This window comes from Cicer arietinum, chromosome 8 (genome assembly GCF_000331145.2).
Source record: "Cicer arietinum cultivar CDC Frontier isolate Library 1 chromosome 8, Cicar.CDCFrontier_v2.0, whole genome shotgun sequence".
Classification (NCBI taxonomy): Eukaryota; Viridiplantae; Streptophyta; class Magnoliopsida; order Fabales; family Fabaceae; genus Cicer; species Cicer arietinum.
The window spans coordinates 6,421,052-6,442,365 of record NC_021167.2 but is presented as its reverse complement, the minus strand read 5'-3'; the positions used below and the strand labels follow the sequence as shown (position 1 = coordinate 6,442,365).

The window sequence follows — 21,314 nt, the reverse complement described above, 5'->3', positions numbered from 1 at the left end:
ATAGATCGTTCAATTGAGAGCAGACAGTTAACAAATCTAGATTTTAATTTTAGTTTTATAATTAAAAATGCCGAACTTAAATATGATTATTTAATTTCGATCAAACAGTCATCGATATATCAACTTTATAAATATAGTGAATCTTGACACGAGGAATTGGAGAGTCCAAAATTGTCACACAAAATTTATAAATTTATTTTTTTATTTTATTCGTATACATTTCTCTTGGTGTTCTAAACTCTTATCTTATACTTCAGTCTTAAATATAAAAGAAAATGATGTCAACAAAAATTTATATGTTTAATTTAAAATTTGAATTAAATACATCAATTTTTTATTAATTTAATTTTTTCTTATATTTAATATAAAAAGAGTAACTTTTTTTTTAATTTTATTAATTAATCTACACATCGATAATTATATGCAAACAATTAAATCAAATTTATCATCTTGACAATGTTAACAAGTTCTAAAAAGTAATGTTATAATACATCTTTGAAACTCTGAATTTAGGCTTGGGTGAGAGAGAGACAATTACAGAAGGTAAAGTGTGCTTCCCGCCACAAAGGCAAATAATCTTTACCCTATTATTTTTTTCCGTGATTCCAATTCCCAACTCTTTCTAGTGTCACTTTGCTGCCATTTCATGTATAATTTAATTGGATTAAACAAGAAAAAAAGGAGAAAATTTTAGATCCTTTTAGCTATTTGTGAGTTGGATTCTAGAGGAAAAGATTTTTGAAGACTCTGTTCAACAGTATATTATTAGCGTTTCTCTTTTGTTATATATTTGATATTTTAAAAAAATTGAAAAAATATGATAAATAAACATATAATATTATATTATTCTTTTATTTATTTTTTAAATATCAAAATATAGATCTGACCTTTCAAAATATTTTCCTCCAAAAACTAACTCGCAAACATATCTTAGGTTTTAACATAATACCACTTATTATTAGGTGCCAAATTTAATGGATGCAGGATTTATTGCCATTTCCAATGCAAATGGATATCCATACCAACAATTGTTATTATGAATTTGAATTTATGACATATTATATTTATAATGACAACATATCAACTATTCAAACGAAAGCTTAAAACTACAAATATTTAAGTTTGGCTTCAATACAGACAAAGTGTATTGTATTGTGACTAAGAATTTGATCAGAAGATAAGTAAAATTTGATTAAGAATTATTTTAGTTATTATTCGAATTCGGATTCTCCTGTACGGTTTGTCCTTAACCGAAGGTTATTAACCACTTGACCCATTTTGTTAGCACCTCAGATATACTTTATTGAACTTCATTTTAGTATAAATTAAAATCACGTAATTAATTGTGCACATGGAATCGTTTTAACTTTGGTTTTCCATCATATCATAAATTTGGCATAAATCTTATCCTTTCCACAGGCATATCAAGTGCTTATAATATCAAACATTAAGTTGCCAAGCTGCAGCAGTTCAAGAGCCTGCAGCATCAAAACCTCTTACACAAGCTCAGATGAGCAGACAAGACTGAGCAACCCTAGCTTATAATAATAAAATACCAGCTCATAATGCAATAAACATAATGTCTAATTTACCAATGAAAAAGCAATACTTCATGAAAATCTAGCATGCTGAAAATACTGTAATTAAGTATGAACTCAAATGGAGAATTCTCATTCATTTGAAATAGTCATATTGAAAATGCATATGATACAATTTTCTAGCAATAAGCTTTGACTTAATACATTCAACCATAAAAAAATAATTATATTGTAGCTCCCTGGGCCAGACAAAAAACACTAAGTCCTGTGTGTTGTTCCTCCCCGTTGTATATTATCCTCGATGTTTCTTTACAGGTTGTCAACTTCCAAATTATTGCATTGAACAATTGCTGTTGTGACCAAGATATATTTTCTAATTTACAGATGCAAACCTGCTTTGTCAGTAACAGTGGTGAGTAAGCAAACATACTCCGCTGAAAAGCAGGCATTCTAATGCCAACAAAAGAATTCTCCAACACTTCCATTTGTGTCATTAAGAAAACGAGAATCTTGAAAAGAGAGAAAGGCCAGATCCTGATGCATCACTTGCAGGACTTGGTGGAACATCTGTTGAGTTTTGATATGTCTGTTGACATTTCTGCATCTGCATTTGCAATCAAATAGCAGAAAATTGTTTCTTGTCAGTCATCAACATAACTGAACTTTTGGTTAAAAATAATTTACTTACATTCTATTAGGCACTAAAAGAAATTGCTGGCTACATAAAAACAATTAAGAAATAACTTCTGACTCTTCTAAAAGAAAGCATTTTAGATTATATCACGGCAATTATGGGGAGACAAGAAACGAACATTAGGAAAACTTTTTGATACATGAAACATACTGTTTTGACCAATTACTATCCAATTAAATACTTGAACATATATTTGAAACTCCTATTATATAGAAGAGCATCTTTATAATAAATATTTAAAGACTCCTTCAATGTTGTTAAAATATTATAAGATATTTTTCATGTATACTCATGCAAGTGCCCCCTGATGAGCCAACACTGGAGGCTATTTAGTATAAGCCAAATGATTTTTACGAATTAAAATTACATCAAAGTGATTCTTAATAAAAACCCTTAAAATATAATTTTGGAGATGTAATGGCATTGCATAGGGAGAACCTCTTTTTAATTAGCACAATTTATTCCTGAAGTAAGAGCCTAGATGTAGATGCAAAGGTAGATGATGACAAAATTACCTCTTCTGGACTAAACTGAAGCAGCATCCCAATAACTGGTAGCAATACCTCCACTTCACCTGATCAAAGAAAAAAATTCTATTAATTAAACATGCTTCTCAATATTAGCTAGAAAATGCAAAGGAGGTGAGGACAAAAAGGGACATCTTTACTTATATTTCAAAATAAATTAATAATACCTGTCTCGAGAAGCTTTAAGATAATATTTTTCAAATATGTCATATCTACACCTTCCCTTTTCTTTGCTCTTTCCATGTTGCGAAGCTCGGTCTTTAACATTGCCTCCTACAGTCATAATATTTGGAAATTCATGTTTAGGTTGTTGTATGACGTCACATGTAATTAAAATTAATTGAATCACTAATCCAAAGAATGCTCGTTTACTCTTTTTTCAAGTGGTCACAAATTTAAAAATGATGTGGCGTGATAACATTTTTCCTATTAGAAAATTGCAGTACAAACAAGAAGTATAAGCTGAAGATCATTACCGCTAGTAAGTATATTAATTATTTCATGAAAAATAAACGCAACTGTAAAACTTCAATTTTAAATGAACCTAGAAGATCAGTCTTTCAAGCGAAGAAAGAAACAAGCATTGACCCTTTAGAGCTGTTCCTTTCATTTCTACAAATAGAAATAGAAATAAATTCCGGCACACACATACCTGTTGGCTATGGAGACGATTTTCATGTTCAAGCTCCTCAATTTCTTCCTGAATAAGTAGTAGTGTCGTATTAAATAGTATTACAGAAGAAAAGGGATGGGGGACAATGAGAGATGAATATTCTAAAGAAATCCAGACATACTTGAAGAGCTAAAATATGGCGCTGCGACTGTGCTAGCTCTTCCTCTCTTTGGGCTTGTTGTCTAGCCAAAATCTGAAATTGTGACAAATATCAAAACAAAGACTCAGCGATGGATTCTCCAAAATAAAATAATAGATGAGAGGGTATGAAAGAAATAGTCTTATATATCTTGAATAATAAATCTCTCTTCCAGTTTCATCACCCCCTACTACCAAAACAATTAAAAAACCTCACTGAGACAACTAAAAGATTTGCATCTTCTTTCTCATAGTTGACCAAATTGCTATACACAAATTTCTTACTGAATACTTCAAAAAAATCTCAAAAATGTATTACAGAGATAAATAGAATTGAAAACTGCATTTGCAGAATGCTATACCAGAATTTGATGTTCTGCATCTGAGGGACTTAAATTAGTTGAATCCAATTTATGCAAGGCTGTGTACATAACAGTTGAAGAAAAAGTGTCACACATCACTCCTTAATGATAGACTTAAGGAAACTCTGCAAGTGGAAAATGTATTGTCATACTATAATTAAATCAATACCTGTGTTGTAGTTATCATTTTGATTGGCCTGATATCATTTGACAGCATTGCAGCACCAGTAGAAAAAATTTGCAAGATCATGGAAATGTTTAATATACGACAAATGTCGTGATTTTTCTGATTTTTTAGAAAATAGATAAATAAATAAAAACATACCAGAGGTCTTGATTGAAGAGACTGACGGAGATTCTTATTTTCATCCAAAAGTCTGGATATTTCATTGTCTTTTTCCTCAATCATTCTATCAGCGAGATCATGAAATGAAGCATGTTCTTCCTACAAGTTATAGATTCAGTTAGCACCCAAAGAAAAAAGATGGGAAAAAACACTAATAAAGACAGGAATAAAGTCCAAGCACAGGTTTAACAATTTACACACTACCTTCAACTTTTTACATCTCTGTTTGAGCTCTTCCAATTCCTTTTGCATATGTTCTGCAGCAGTTGCTTCGCTTTCAGCCTTCATTGCCTCGCATTTGACTGAAACGTTCGATTTAAGTTAGTTTTTTTATGCCAAATTCATATACATAAGCAAATCAAATAAATATAAGGTATAAACGACTTTTAACCAAGTAGTTGTGTGTATTACTTCTCCATGTTTCTTCTACATTTTGAAGGCTTAGTCCCCATTCCTCTTTCTCTTTTAGGTGTTGAGCACTAAGTGAGTCGAGCTTTATTTCTAAGCTCCTTATCTGTTGCTTGGCATTTTCAAGGGCATTGTCTCTGAAATTCATAAAATGAGAGGTTGTGGATGCTCCACGCTGAACGGAAAAAGGTAACTACTAGTGTATCCGATATGTAATCCCCAAACCATAGCTGATAGCACAAATTAATGGGAAAAAACAAATTTCTCACAAGATCAATTAATTGTGATCCTGCTTTTGCTTCCAACTGCATTTTTTCATCTGTATGGTATTTAAAGCGGCATATCAGGTATACAAGCCCATTAAGATTTTTCAATAATAATGATACCTTTCTTCAAGTTCTTTCTCATTATTAGCCATGGCAGATTGAAGATCTTGAACAACTCTATCCCTTTCTTCTGTTATTGATATTATTTCATTTTCAGCCTCCTGTAGACAATAGCGAATGTGGTTGGCAATATTTATATTTTAATCGGACGCTGTCTTCTTCAAAGACTATGATAAACATGTACTTTAAGAGCTTCCTCAAGAGCTTTGACTTGCTCAGAATCTTTAGCTGCAACCAGATCTGCGTCCTTCTTTTGAAGAAGTGCATGTGCACGAGCCTTGTATGAAGAAAATTCCTTCTCAAGAATGCTAATCTGCAGACGTGCAAAACGAATCATAGATCAGTCATGCAGTGTAAATCATGTGTGTCTAATCTTCACATGTGATGTGGCCAAGGGTCAAATTAACAGCCATTCAAGAATGTGGATTGAGTAAGAGCATATTTGCATGACCAATTGTCAATTAAAGGCTGTATTGTTATGAAATGTATATAAAGTGATAAAAGTATCAGATTCAGTGAAGAAACAACCATATTGTAACCTATAACCTATCGGTGCCTCTTCTATGTCTGCCAAATCACAACAACAAAAACTTCAGGCCGTATTGTAACACTATTAATTTTACTGAGCAGCTGAATTAACAACGGTAGGAAATGTTCTTCATTTGGGTTTTTTACAAATATGAAGCGAGACATTAGGATGTAATAGATAAAGAATTTGTAATAAATAGAGTGTAGGGTTAGGGAAGATACGGGTTCAAGTTGACTTTTAGCGCAGTCCTACATTAATATAAAAGTACATATACATGATCATAACTAAAGTTTTTTCCTCAGTGTATTTCTTTGACAAATAACACTTTCCTAATTCTTACCCAAGCCCAGAATAAGACAAAAACATCACCATTCTTTAAGATACATAGACAAGCTACAAATCAACACAATTCAATGTGTTTAATTTTTTACAAGCTAATTTGTAAGAAAAGATTAATTAGAACCTCTTCTTTGGCAGCCAACAATTCAGCATCTCTCTTACTGAGGATCTTGGCTTGTGCAGATACCTCCGATTCAAGCTGACCTGGCCATTGCCAAAACATAAAAATCCATTTGATATGAATGTAGGAAATTTTAGAGAAGGATTCATATGTACTTCTTATTTTTGCTACTTCAACTTCTGCACGTATACAGTTGCTCTCAGCAATTTTGAGCTTCACTTTAAGTGCCTGAGATGCAGCCTCCCAGCTTTCCCTTTCTTTTTCCTGAAACCACCAAAGCTTTGAGTCAAGCAGCCATATAAAAGAAGTACCAACTTACCATGCAATAAGTGCATAACAGCAAGACCTCCAAATTTCTAAACATTCCAATTTCTCTTTTCATACTCATCTTTATCACCTATGCAAAAAATAATTACAGCAAAAGGTATCCCAACTGGATATAACCATAATTTTCTTCCAAGCGTAAAGGTAAAGAAGATTTATAACAACTATTACTCAAGATATCTTCAGTAAGATAAATCATATAAGAATTTAATTAAGTGATTCAATCATCTAAAACATGCATTTCAGTTAACAACAAAGTTAATGCATTTTGGGTGATTGCATTCCTGATTGTACACGTATATCTTTAAGGGACAGCTCAACCAAATAATTAGTTAAGTAACTCATTCTTCCATTTCAACACATGTAATGGAGAAGTCAATGCATAATCTAAATGTGCTTAAACATGTTGCATGATCACTTATAATCATCAGTTGGAATTCTGGAAATTTCCAAGTAAAAATGTTATAATCAAGACAGAAAACTGACGAGTAGAATACTGAATACATAATGGCTGCCTAACAACAATTATGCATAATAAGATGTTATCATTGGCAAGGACAAGTCATTATACTTAAAGCCTATTTTATTTCATTTGAATTTTAAAATTGGATGTATGCATTATGAACTCATTTGGTGTGCAGTTCAAATGTCAAAACTCAATTATGTCAGGTGTACATATTACATGATATCACAACAAAACAAAACAAACACTTGCTTAAGGAGAAGAGAGCTCTGACACTCAATGAAATACTAAATTATTAATTTATTCGTATTGAAATTCAGAACCATACGTGCTCCTGTTTTAGGTGAGAAATCTCCCCCTTCACACTTTCCATGGCTGCTCTGAGTCGTGCTGTTTCCCCAGTTGATGCTACCTCCATCTCTGCAATTCTAGATTCTTTCTCTGCAACTAGAACCTGGAGGCATTAGTCGATTTGGCATGGTCAGCCCATCAGCCGGAAACTTCTGACATGTCCAGGAATACATGCATTCATATATATAAGAAGTGATTGGTACCATGTATATTTTTGGATAAAAGATTGGCACCACTAACCAATCCAGGAAAATGAGTCAAGAGACTCTAAATTTAATACTCAGAAAGAATTCAATTTTAATTGAAATATGCAAGTAGACAAAGCACATGAATAGAATGTCTACAAATAAGAAACATTTCGGCTGATGGAGCTCATCCTCCAAAGTCAGATTAATTATAGGTCTAGTATAGCCCGAACTTTACTAGATTTAAATTGATTGTTGGTTTTCGGGTCCAAGTCCGTCTATAAATGGTCTGGTTGTTTAGCCCTTGCAGACCTCTATGCAAAAGTAGAGTTATTCACTAAGGAAGCTAAGCATGAAATGGAAAATAAAGCCACATGTGGATATTTTTTAACGTATGGTTATACCAAATCCTTTGAGTCAAGTAAGGACAAGCTCATGATCACAAAACTCACCTGCAGTGAAGAAATGGATTCAGCTGCCTTACTTCTATCAGACAAAGCATCATTGAGTTGACCCTCCAAACTCTCTATATTCTGCAGGAAACAAACATTGAATGGGGCCAAGGTGCAACTATATACAAAATACATAGTAAAGATTAAGAATATCACCTTTTTCCAGTGGAATAAGAGAAAATACGAATATAGCCAGGCAAAGATGCTAAAAGATACACACATACCTTTTGATGTTTAGCAGAGAGCTCAGCTAGGGCAGCTTGCCTTTTTTCGTCAGCAGCTTGAAGTAATCCTCTCATATCTTCCAGCATCTAAGTTGCCAATTATTTTTAGGATATCCAACAAACAGTGTTATATACTTACCTACAAGTGATGTGCTACCAAAATAACAGAACTACGCAAGTTTGATGATACAAATACGATTGTCGAGGAAAGTTACAAGAACAGAGTACAATAAATGAAATACCACAATTTCTGCAAAAAATATCTAAATCATATAAACTGTTTGAATCAACGGAAAGAAAACACAAAGCAGGCACTTAAAGTTTGACAAACAAGATTTAATTCCTAAAACAATTCTTGTCTTATAAGAAGATAAAAAAGACATTCAATGTAGAACAACGTTTTAAGGAACAGACTACTAGTCTGAGGAAAGGATCACATAGTAATAAGCTTTGGCATAAATCCATGTAGTCAATAGTGGATAGCGGAGCAAAGCGGCCGACCCCTAAAATGCTATAGCAGTATGGCTGCTGCGCCAAAGTTTAGGGAAACAATACAAGAAGGTGATACCTTACACATAAAAAAGCTATAAAAATAGAAGAATACACAATATTGAAGAAATTCATAACTAATAATCAAAGTTCATTGCTACCAATATTCAACCCCAATATAAAACAGATAAATTTTAGCAACCAAGGATTAAAACAACTCATCTAAACCTTTAAAATCAATATAAATGATTCCTTTAATGGAATCATTTTCTCCAAGGTGAGGATGGCTGCCAAAAAGTTGCAGAAAGGGCCAATGAAAAGCCGCACAAGACAAGGAGGGGAGATGAAGCCATTTATTTCAGAGAAGACAGGAGGACCCCATTTCGTTGTCATTCAGAATTTCAAGGTGAGGGCAAAATAAACAACTATAAGTTCAGGGAAAAATTGGCTATTTTAGGGTGAAAGACCAGAAAGTCCAAATAATTCAGAATTTTACACAAGTTTCACTGCCACAGCCACTACAGCCGCTATATGATTGGAAATGGTGACACTAACGCAATAGGGTTTGGTATAGTGTCAAGGATCCACACTACACCGCTTTCGTGGCCACTACGATAGGTATTGACTACGCCCTAAACACAAACCTAATGTAGAGTAAGGCGGTATAGATAAGCTGGATAAATCAGTATAGATAAGTTGGATAAAACAGCATCTTTGCCGAGTATTATTTAATAAAATGTAAAGCATCAATTATTTAGTTTACAGCCATAAATAGAGTATTGAGTTACGTTAATGATGCAAACATCACAAGATACAAAGACATATATTATAATCAATTATTAGTAAGATTTAACATAATATACTTACAGGAGATCTAAATCAAATAAACATTTCTCCTATTAAAATAAATGGATAATTTTTACCTGTTCCTTTTCAGCAAGTGATGATTGCAATGCCTCAAGAGCACTTTCTTTAGGTTGCAGTGAACGCCGTAAATCCTCAACGGTATCTCGAAGCCTGGGCAACACAGATTTTTTAATTAATAATTATAATTACAAAAAGGATGAGTGCTTTGAAATCTCCTTTGTCTATAAATCTAGAATTTTAGAGCTCAGATACATTAAAAATAAAAAATAAATAAATAAATAAAAACTTTTGTAAGCCTAGAAGCATATTTTTAAAGCAACCTTCTAGAAAATACTTTACAATCAATTTAACACAAGATTGTTTTCTAATGATTCTTACATAACCCAGAAAGTTGAGATCAGGGGTTAACATGTTATCTTGGAGAGGTTTCTTCACAAACAGGATAAAATGGAATTTCTTTTGAAAGTATATTTTATACTCCCTCCATCCCATAACGAGTGAGTCATTTGATCATTTCACACATATTAGAAAAAGTGTGTAAATGAAAGATAGATAATACTACTTTTACCAAATTATCCTTGGTAAGTATTGGTGTATTTCAATATCATAAATGCATGGTAGAAGATATTACCTTGGAAGTGATGCAAGTAGTATTAATTAAAGAGTACAATTGGTAAAAAGTGCATTGAAAATCGAAAGGGTCATTCATTTTGGGACAATTTTCTTTTGCAAATGGGTCACTCATGGTGGGACGGAGAGAGTACCAAACATGCATAGGGACCCAACCCTTAATACAAAAAAATCCACTGTGGTGTATTACCCACATTTTACAATTTAAAAAAGAATATAACCACAATGAGTTCCTCTGAAAAATTTGGGTGCCATAATAACTTTTTAAAAATATTTTTGTTATTAAATTAGCCCTTCAAATATTGAAGTGTCACCATATTGGTCTTTCAAATACTTTTTTGACAATATTAGTCCTTAAAATATACAAAAATGTTACCAAATTTGTCCTTTGGTGTCACTGTTTTATTCCTTAATCCGTTGACAACTACACTTCTAAGGTACTAATTTTCTGAAAAATTCTTCTAAGGGTTATTAGGGTGACACATTAATGTTGAGGAGACTGATCTGATAACAAAACCCTTTAAAGCACTAATCTGGTGACGCCCTAATCTTTGGAGGACGAAATTGACAGTATGCTCCTTGGAAAAAACATGCAACTGGTTACACTTGAATAAAGAAGACACAGAACAAATGGAAGGTGATAGTTGTAATTGTGATTTGATCCATGCAGTGCAAATAACCGTAAGGCTAGGGTAAACTCCTATCATAAGCATAACTTATTATTACACATATAGAGTCTGTGATGTAAAATAAAACAGAACATAGGTTCTCCTGACACACACCTAACCTGAAGATACACAAATTTCTAAGTAATGAATGTGTTTATTTATTAATCATCATGATGAAAAGAAAATTAGTGTATTTACTTGTTGTTTGCACTTCTTAATTGTTGTCTATCACTATCCATGGCTTTCAGTGCCTCATTTGCTTGTTTCCTTGTGCGCTCTAACTCTTGTTGCAATGCTGACTGTTGGGAAGTTGCCCGCTCAGCAGATTCATTTACCTCGGAGAATCGTGCCTCAATATCATCTTTTTCCTGCGAATGAAATTTTCCCAAACCATAAAAATGAACTCACTTCTATATAAACACATATAAAATAATCCAGTGAAGTGTCTAAGACTTGGTAAATTGCTCCCGAGAGGTTTTGTTGAAGCACTATATAAGAACCCGTACTTATTTGTGCTTATATAAGAATTTTGGGGGCCAGGTTTCATTACTAAAAGAAAATAGATTAGTCGCTGATAATTAAATTTAAATAAACCGAGATTTTACCATGACTGCAAGAGTATTCACATCCACACAAATTAATAATGTGGCTACACTGTGTACGTTTTAGGGGGTGGAGTTTAAGTGATCCACTCGATTAGAAGTTTGAGTGCAATTTATGATAAGAGATTGTGTAAGTAGCATTACTTCAAGGAAATATAGACAATATCAATGTAAAAACATTAACTAACCAGAAAAGAATAAAGCAATATTTCACCTTTTGAATCTCTTGAATGCGTTGTTTTGCCCTTTTGTGAAGCCTATTAAACTTGGAGTCAAGTTCAGAGTACTTCTCCTCACGTTCTTTTATTTCATGTTCCAAATTGTTTTGAGCTACACAAGAAAGTATGACAATGCATTCATTCTAAGGAAGATAATATTTTCTAGGGCAATGTTAAGTCCCTAATGTCAGTATGAAGCAACCACTAAATGCATAGTTTATATCTATATCATGCTTAAACATTGAGGCAAAACAAATCCAACCTATAGCTGTAAGAATTAGTTTTGGAGGCAAAATTGGCTACCAAACAAGTAATATACATGGTAAAATAATATTTAATTCAGTCTATTCATTCATGATTGCCATACAAGTTTCACTATTTCATACATGCGCATATAAACATAACCACACCTTTTACAAGCTTTTCAGCGAGTTCGTGGGCTTTTGCTTCTGCATCTGAGTATGCAATTTGAAGGTGCTCCAAAGCTTTTTCGGATGCAATTCTTGTTTGCTTTTCTTCCAGAAACTCTTTATTCAATGATTCTATCCTTTCCCGCAGTTCCTTCACAATGTCAGATTCCCCATCTCCGATTCCACCAACTCCTTTCTGTATACTAGAGTCACTACTAACACTATTAACATTGCTAAATCCCTCAAACTGAGACTTCATGAATTCATTCTGAAATTTGAGGTCAACAACCATTTGCAGAAGTTGATCATGAGTATCACCCGAACCATCATTGCCATCAGATAAGCCATTTTCCAATAGAATATTTGCATCACTTCCATCTTTGCTTTGATGATTCATATCAGAAAAATTCTCCTCAGATCTAGAAGAATCTTCTACACGACTCTCCATCACTCCACCAATATCACCTTCACCAGATGCCATCAACTTCTTGTATCACACGTTTTACCAGCATAAGCTGCAATTGGACACTGAATAACCATGAACCTACTATGCCATTATATGAGATACAAATTGAAAATTCAAAATGAGCATGCATTCATGATGAAATTCTCTGTAGTACCAACACACAACACAACACCGACACCATGATGACATTCATTTAATTCATCTTAAAAACTGAAACATTTTAAAAACATTGAATAAAAAACGACTTGAACAGCAAATCCAAACATTAAAAATTTAAATAACTTGAAATTCAACTCCGAAATGGTGCATACATTATAATCCATAAAATTGAACCAAACTTATGAGCTAAGTATTTGTGATGCGTGATTGAATCAGAATTGAACACGAATATAGCAACGTTATTGAATTAGGAGAATTATTGAATAGCGGAGATTCTTCAGAATTGAGTGTACCTTATATTGAACAAGTGTGGGGAGCCTGTGCTAATTAATGAATGAGGAGGAAGATATTTAAACGCGGGAACCACCGGTGAAGATGAGATCGCCGGTGGAGAAGTGGATCTGAAGACGCCTCGGACGTCAAGGTGAGGAGAAAACGCTGCCGTTTCGGGATGGTGTAGTCACCGTCTCGGCAAATTGGTATTCCGAACAACAAGGAAAGAGCCTTTGGATCCAGCATTGAAGTTGTAAATACTTTTATTTCATAAGGACATTCAAGTAATATCCTACTCAAATTTATTTTATTTTTGTAAAATCATAATGGTAGAGTATATTTCAATTTTTTCTTCAATTTATTTTTACATTATGCAACACAAGTTTTTAAAAAATAGAAAAAAGTTACAAACAGGACAGATTGACAGTATCTCTTGGGCTGGTTGAAAGCATGCTGAGGCCTAAAGTTAAGGTTGATACAACTATGCAAGCCCTTCTTAATTTTTAATAAAACATTTTATTTAATTGTGATATTTTTATTTAAATTTATTTGTATAAACTTTTGAAAGCTAATAAATTTTATTTAGTTTTATTTATTTAATTTAAATTATTACAAATATATTTGAAGTTGTGATAAAAATTAACGAGTAATTTTCATGAACAAGATGAAATTTTGGCTAGCTTCTCTTAATTTTTATTATTTTTTATGTACAGTTTGTATTTACAAAAGCAATGTTTTTTTGGTAAAATATTTACGAAGTAATGTTGATTATTAATCTGATATGCGACCACATTGATAAAATAAGTTTTCAAAAAGTGAAGTTTGAACTTGCAGTCTATAGATTTGATGTTATTTTTTTACTATTAAAGTTAATTAATTTGATAGATTTCAAATATATTTAAGGACTAGTTATTATATTTATAAACTTTAAGCACTAAGTAAGATCATTGATATTTTAGAGGAATAATTGATGATTTACTCCGTGATTAATTTTTTTTATAAATAATTGCTTAATAGCTGTTATATGGTACAATATTTCTACTTTTACCGAAACAAAGAATCATGAATAAAATCTCAAGTAAATGGATCAAAATTGTATCTAGATATTAATTTTCATAATTGTTAGTATAAAAAATTTTACATTTTCGACAAATTACAACCACCGATGTGTATGACTCCATAAATAATTATAAACAAATTACAACTACTCATATGTATGATTTCATAAGTAGTTACGATTAAAATCAAACATTTATAATAATCTAAATATTATAATTAAATGTCAAGGCGAAATATTTTTTCACTAACTATGTATATAAATTAAATTATCGTATTTAAAGAATTTTTTTATTGAAATAACCCATGACCTTTTCGCTAAAAGAAACTAAGAGTCAATACATTATGAAACATGGTAAAATATTTGGGGAATAGCCATCAAAAAAGTTGCATAGATATAAATAATCCAGTTTATTTATCGACTCATATAAAAGATTTGGATGCAAATTAAGAAAAGATCTACATTTTCCTTATGATAGCACATACTTCAAAAATATCTTCACTTCTAGAAGACATTGTAGTGCAAGTAGTAGTTTAGAGGTCTGCCCTCAATAATAGCAATTAGGAAGAAGCTTCGATGAATAGAAGGTTGGTTATAGCCATCACAAACATATATGTTCAAAGGATGCCATCACAAACACCCCTTGAAATGTTTATCCTACAATGATATCAAAGGATGTGCATCCATGTTCCTCAAATAAACCTATGTCAATATTGCATTTCATTGAGCCTGTATTAGGTGATGCCCAACAATCATCAATCTGAAGTTGAGGTTGAGTGATATGGTTTTGAAAATGTAGGTGTTAGCTTTGTGAATAACTTGCTTAAACATGAAATGCTTCCATTATATGTAGCAATGTAAGCTTAAGAAATGAAGTGAACACTTGAGAGCATATAATCTCTTAATACTTCCTCGTAAGTATTAAGAAAGATTATGTGATACATTATAAATCTCACTTTCTTATGTGATAGCATATAATCTTTCCTAATACTTCCTCATAAGTATTAAGAGTATTAAAAAAGATTATGTGATACATTAGAAATCTCACTTTCTTATGTGATACATTAGAAATCTCGGATTTTATGCCACCTAGAAGCCAATTCGCTTCATCCCTTTAAATAGAAGATATATATTCAAGATGTCTTCAGAAATGAACATACCAACCAATTGAATAGGGGAATGAGGAAAATGGTTGGATGTGAAATCTGAAATGTAATATCCAAATTTTAGTGATGCATTCACCACCAAGAATTTTGGACTTCAAACAAAAAAGAAAAAAAAAGTTTTTGTTTAAAGAGCCAAATACTAAATGGGATATCCTTCACCTTTTAGATGTTAGAAGGAAAAAGAACATGACAAGTAGCATCTGCTTTTAAGTTTGTCTACAGAAATTAGCTATACTGGTGCAAGATCCTCTGCACTCAGCAGCAAAAATTGCAAGTAAAATGTATTATTACTGATATTTGAGATCCACTACATCATTTTGAACAGATCATGATTCTGACATTAACTACAACAGCATCCTTCCTTTGAAGTCAATCAATCCAAAATTATATCTAGGGAACCAAACATCTCAAGTGTTGTTCACTTCATTTCTATTTGGATTCTGTGCACCTGAAAATGTGATAAGGACACCAGTTGAGAACTAAAAATGCGCCTAAAATATTTAATCCGTGTGGAAGTTTTCTGGAATTTAAGCACGAAGATAAGACTTGAATAAAACTAACCATTGTTCTTTTCATCTCTAAAGTTAGCAGCTACATTTGAGAAAAATGGTTTTGTAGCATCTGCACAGTCAAGGGAACAAAAATTGTGATATAAGGCTCACATGTGATAACAATTTTTCTGCTACAGAAGTTCCCTAAAACATAGAAGACTATTTGATATTGCCATAAAAACTAAAACAGGTTAATCAATATGTCCTACAGACTGGTATGCTATATGATTCAGATGGGTCTCTTGAGTGGTGGATTCTTATAAATAAAAACTAATAAGTAGTTTCAAATTTATTTTCATAGGTAACAGGGTATTGAAAAAATACTACTAATTACTCCAATAATAGGTTAAAGTGAATCCTATAGATAGAAGCATAGCCATATATTCCATAAGAATGTGACACCATAAGCATAATTTCTGTCATCAACTATGAATCAGCCTAGTATATTAATCCATTTAGTAACAGGTAAAAAAAAGGGCAAGAATTTGGGCCTTCAGTTTACCATGTCGAGAGTCTCACATTGAATATGATATGGCCTGAAAATGTATTTATAAGTGAAAGACATTCTCTAACCATATAAACCTATTTTGTATAGTTGATTTAACGTCAATCCAAATTCTAAAATAGTATCAGAGCCTATCTATAATTTGTTGGACCACCTGCTATTAAATCATGCTCCAGATAAGCAAACATCGTCTATACCTCTTACCTCACATGCCAATTTTGTAAGGTTGAGTTAGGCTCAACTCAAATTCTAAGACACCCTTAGAGAAGCAAGTAGTCCTCAATGATATGGTATGCTTGAAAGTTAACTTACCATGTTTCATGGTTAAAGATGGGTCATGCTCCCGTAGACCTCCAATAACTTTTGCTGGTATTCCTGCCACAATGCTTTAAGACAAAGCAAACAACACAATAATAGAATCATCAACTTTTTACTATGAAACAAATCAGGTTGCAAGTACTAAGAATATTCTAATAGATAGACAGGAAGATATCCATTAATACCTGCGAGGAGGGGCGTCTTTTAACACAAGGGAGCCAGCAGCGATCATCACACCATCGCCAATTTTAATATTTCCGAGTATAGTTGAACTAGCTCCAATCAGCACCCCTTCACCAACTTTTGGATGGCGATCACCTGTTTCCTTCCCTGTGCCTCCTAATGTTACACCCTGTCAAATCAAACATATATCACCCTAAAGAACATAATGGATGTATGAGTTAAAAACCTTTGTTAAAAAATAGTTTTAATCCTAAATCCATTGTAGTATATAAAGTATCTGATAAACCCTTTTCATAAAAGTGAAATCAGATTAGCTTTCAAAAGTAGTTTCCAGGATGATTATCCTTTCAATGTAAGCTTTTGTTAAGAGAACTTCAAATAGATGTTTACTAGTTACTGTCAACAGTCTCTTGTGTAGAAAACATGAAGTGTTAGGAATTTATAAAAGCACTAATTTACTTAAGATTATTAAAGGTTTCAACAACTGGACAAAAGCAATATAAAATAAATTAATGAAGAAACACACTCACTTGCATCAATGAAACTCTGTTTCCAATAACAGCAGTTTCACCAATAACCACGCCTGTCCCATGATCTAATAAAATTCCCTCCCCAATTTTCGCAGCTATATAAGAAAACCATAAAATGTAAAGTTCAACAATAGTAATAATATTAATAAGTAATAACCAATGACCAAAGATCTTTCAATATCTTCAATGGAGACACAATCCTTCATGACATAACTTAATCTTTCAGTTGCTTTCCAAGAATTACAGATTGTACTCTCAAGAACACCTTCTGCTTAAATGACATCATTCTCCTTTATTCAAAAAATATAAGTTGGCAAGCACAACATGAATCTATTTGCAACATTATATTGCTTCTACTCTGATAGAAATTTATAACTAAATTACTTTCTTGACGTTCACAAAACAAAATCACCCCCACAAAACAAATTCTTGACATTCACCAACAAAACCACCCCCTTACAAAATCACCTCCTTATAACTAAATTGCTTTCTTACATAAATAGCTAAGTTATTATAAATTTGCAAGCTAGGATGAAACCAACATACCAGGATGAATGTCAACTCCGAAAACCTACGAGGGAAAAGACAAGGACTTGAATTATCAATGACAGAAACAGAAATATGAAATCCATTTATGTTTATTGGATTTATATCAAGTTTAATCAAATAGTAAGCTACCTCGCTAACGCGGCTTTGAAAGGCCAAGGCCAAGACTTTGCGTCCCTGGTGCCATAATGCATGCGCTACTCGATATGTTTGCAGACAATGGAAACCCTGTTACCAGAGCACAGTATTGAATGTTAGTCACTTAGTCCTGTGAGGCTAATATATGCATAGGCAGTGGCATGTTGAAGGAGTAAACATAAAATTCAAAATAAAATATTATGGATGTTACCACAAGAACATCATATTCAAGCAAATATAATGAACTGGGTGCACAAGTTAGTAACATTTGATGGTGCTGAAAATGTCCTCAAATAGCAACTACAGTGGCCCTATAGCATTATAGCATAGCGAAATTTGAACAAATTGCTATTGATCCGCGATATAGTAGTTGATACAAAGTAAAGTCAAATAGAGACTATAGTGGTACTGTAGCATTGTTCGAAGCAGAATTTGAACAATATTTTCCACAATATGCAATTGACAACACCGAATCTGTGAAAAAGCTAGCAGCACCCTCAAGTTCACAAACATAATTAGGTAGTATATAGAACATAAGTCTGGCTCAAAGGACAAAACTTGTCTACAGTACCACAAATGTTGTAGGTGTTGTTTTCTACTAAAATGTCAATAACTTGCCCATAATTAATTGTATTTGCATAAATATCTTTGGATTCTCAAATTTCATGTTTTTAGTGTAAAACATCGCCTAAAACACCTATGGTACTGTAGGAATGTTTTGTAACCACTAACTAACAATAAACAAACCCTACAGTGAGCATCACTGAATTTGTTTGTCCTGTTCTTTATTTAGTGGTCCCTATACATTTTACTTTCACTCAATAATAAATACTTTTTGAGAGAGAAAAAATAATGGAGTATAGAATGAGGTGGTCCCTATGAAAATGTGGTGCTAAATGCTAACATTTTAAAAAATTTAAAATATAAGTGTTATTTAAAAACAATTATTTTCGAAAGTTAAAAAAATGATAAAAATATCCAAATACTCCACTTTTACAAAAAGGGTATTGCAGAAATATTTTTAGAAAGTGCTTTATCCTCTAATAATGGAAACAAGAACAAAGTGCATTATTAGAAGTCAAAAGCAATAAGAAGTCTGAGTCATAAAGTAGAGAAAAAAGCAGAAAGATTTACCTTCATATACAAAATGGCTGAGCAATATGACAAACATGCAGGGTCCCGATCCTTAAATGCCTGTTGTTTATAAAACATCATTACAAACACAAATAAGAATCAATTTTTTAAATGTTTGAATATATGTTTGTTAAATCTTTTTTAAAAAATGAAAATCTAAAAATAATATAAAAATTGGTTTTTCTAAACCGATTTTTTTAGAAATTGTTTTTAGTAGCTTTTAAAAAAATCATTTTTTATAAATAATTTTTTTATTAAAAAAATTAATTTTTTACTAATTTAATGGACTAATTTAATATTTTTTACTAATTTACTTTGTTAACATTTTCGGTGTAATTTTAAAAACTACATTCAATTAAATCTCATTATAGAGATATTTTAAAAACTAACACACCAAAGTATCATCTTAATCTTAATATGCTTTGATTAAATACATGTATAAAAAAAATTACACACTCCATAAACATTAAGATTCTAACATCATAAAAAAAAGTCTCAACAGAATTAACTTTCACAATACTTGAAAGAAAAAAAAAAGATTTGAAAAGAAAAAAAGTTAGAAGCTAAACTTTAAATTAATATCTCTAAAGTAATTTTGGGTACATTGAAATTTACCTGAACATCAAGGCGAATGGATCGCTGAATAGCTTTGTCATGCATGATAACATTGGAAATTATATCCATCAATTCAGTGGCCAAAAGAGTTGGGCTTTGAAGACGGTTAGCAACAACAAAAGCAAGTGCTTGCTCCAAACATTCATGCGATAAAACACTCGCATACAAGAAGCTACTCAATATCGGTTCCTTTTCTGCCTGCACCCCCAAAATTCAACACCCACCCCTCAGTTATTCATCTAATATCATCAATTTAATCCTAATTAAAATTTTGAAATATTATTTAATCTCATATACCACATTCTATTTGTCACATATTATAAAATAAAAAATTTGAAGTTATATAATTTAAAAATTATTTGTTAGAATTTGTTAAAAATAGTTATTATATATTTTTTATCTTGGTCGTTATTATAAATAAAAATTAATTAATTTTAAATTATTTAATATTATTATTTTTAATATACTTTTCATTTAATTTGAATACTCGCGTATTTTAAATTAAAAAACCAATTTAGTAAAATTGATATTTTATCAACAAAAAAAAAATAAATTTAACATATATTTTGCATGAAGTTTAATAAATTAATTGCATTTAACTGATTTTCTTAATAGTAAAAGTTGTTTTTTTTATACTAATTAGTTGAGGAAGTATTTATTTACCGTAATAAAATCATTTTTTATAAAATAATTTTTATAAGAAAAACAGTTAGATTTTATATTATTTTCATATTGTGGTTCTTTTTATTAAAAAAAAGAAAGTGATAGTGATTGCTTTTAAATATGCATAATGCTCGTTGTTACGAAATTGTAATGAACTAAAAGCAAGAATATCACTACTTTAAGATGATAATTACCTTTTCCTCCCTCTAATAATTTCAATATTACAACAATACTATGTTTGTTTGGTCAATTTTAACCAACCTTCGTTTGTTCATGCGATATAAAACTATATAAAGACTAAAATGGTAATTTAGCTCAATTTTACTATTATTAATAAAACAGTAAATAAAGAAAAGTTGCGAACCTCAAGCTTAGCTTCTTGTTTAACAGCATCCCAAATCGGGTCAGAACCGTTTAAGACGAAATCTGGATCCGGGTCGGGTAATCCCATTGCATAAACAGGGAAAACTTTTTCGAGGCGATAGAAAGAGGATCGTTGTTCGGTGACCATGTTGCGGAGCCAATTATGGTAGTGATTGTTGTTGTTGTTGTTGTTGTTGTGAGTTAAACATGCCATATGAGACTTAAGAAGAAGAAGAAGAAGAAGAGAAAGAGAAAGAGGAACCGAAGTAGTGTGTGAAATTGAGGAGTGAATTGAGGGGGTGTAACTGTAGGAATAGGGGTGGTGTAGTAGCAAGTTGTTTTGGAAAGTGGTGTGTTTCGCACCTCATCGCGCACAACCGTTACTGTTGTTGCTTTTGGTGCCTTCACTCTTCGGTTACAACTTACACGCACGGAGATAAAGAAAAACTGAATAAAAAGTTATCGTACAATAATAGAAATTAAACTATAGTATAAAATTATTTTAAATCAACAAACTATGATAACTATTAATCAATTATAATTATTAAATCGTTTATATCCTACCAGTTCATAACAATAAACTTATAATATTATAGTTATTGATATATCTTTATTAATCTCTATAAATAATATTAATGAACTTTTAAGGATACTGATTAATTAAGAGGCTAAAATAGTAAACTTTTATTGAAAATTGTGTATT

At 31.8% G+C, this 21,314-nt stretch overlaps 2 protein-coding genes across 4 annotated transcripts; both read right to left on the bottom strand.

The window, feature by feature from the left end:
* Nucleotides 1-1,650: 1,650 nt before the first annotated feature.
* On the bottom strand, nt 1,651-13,078 carry LOC101491632 (protein GRIP). 3 transcript variants are annotated; one of them, XM_012719114.3, is made up of 22 exons: nt 12,863-13,078; nt 11,945-12,488; nt 11,531-11,646; nt 10,913-11,082; nt 9,473-9,566; nt 8,061-8,147; nt 7,837-7,917; nt 7,177-7,302; nt 6,217-6,325; nt 6,065-6,144; nt 5,257-5,385; nt 5,073-5,173; nt 4,690-4,823; nt 4,483-4,580; nt 4,258-4,377; nt 4,102-4,129; nt 3,933-3,991; nt 3,554-3,625; nt 3,412-3,459; nt 2,927-3,032; nt 2,748-2,806; nt 1,651-2,142 (listed from the first exon to the last, which is right to left on the bottom strand). In XM_012719114.3, the coding sequence occupies exons 2-22, from the start codon at nt 12,423-12,425 to the stop codon at nt 2,032-2,034; spliced, it is 2,409 nt and encodes an 802-aa protein (XP_012574568.1). In that variant the 5' UTR covers nt 12,426-12,488; nt 12,863-13,078; the 3' UTR covers nt 1,651-2,031. The 3 variants fall into 3 exon arrangements, with proteins under 3 accessions (XP_012574568.1, XP_004512249.1, XP_004512248.1); XM_004512192.4 differs by having other exon boundaries at nt 11,945-12,472; XM_004512191.4 differs by having other exon boundaries at nt 11,945-12,459.
* Nucleotides 13,079-15,202: 2,124 nt separating this feature from the next.
* LOC101491313 (serine acetyltransferase 2) lies at nt 15,203-21,075 on the bottom strand. Its single transcript, XM_004512190.4, has 10 exons — nt 20,613-21,075; nt 19,586-19,783; nt 18,971-19,030; nt 17,831-17,926; nt 17,699-17,723; nt 17,153-17,247; nt 16,625-16,791; nt 16,434-16,507; nt 15,627-15,686; nt 15,203-15,513 (listed from the first exon to the last, which is right to left on the bottom strand). Exons 1-10 carry the CDS (start codon nt 20,823-20,825, stop codon nt 15,473-15,475), a joined length of 1,029 nt encoding a protein of 342 aa, XP_004512247.1. The 5' UTR covers nt 20,826-21,075; the 3' UTR covers nt 15,203-15,472.
* Between the last annotated feature and the right edge of the window lie 239 nt (nt 21,076-21,314).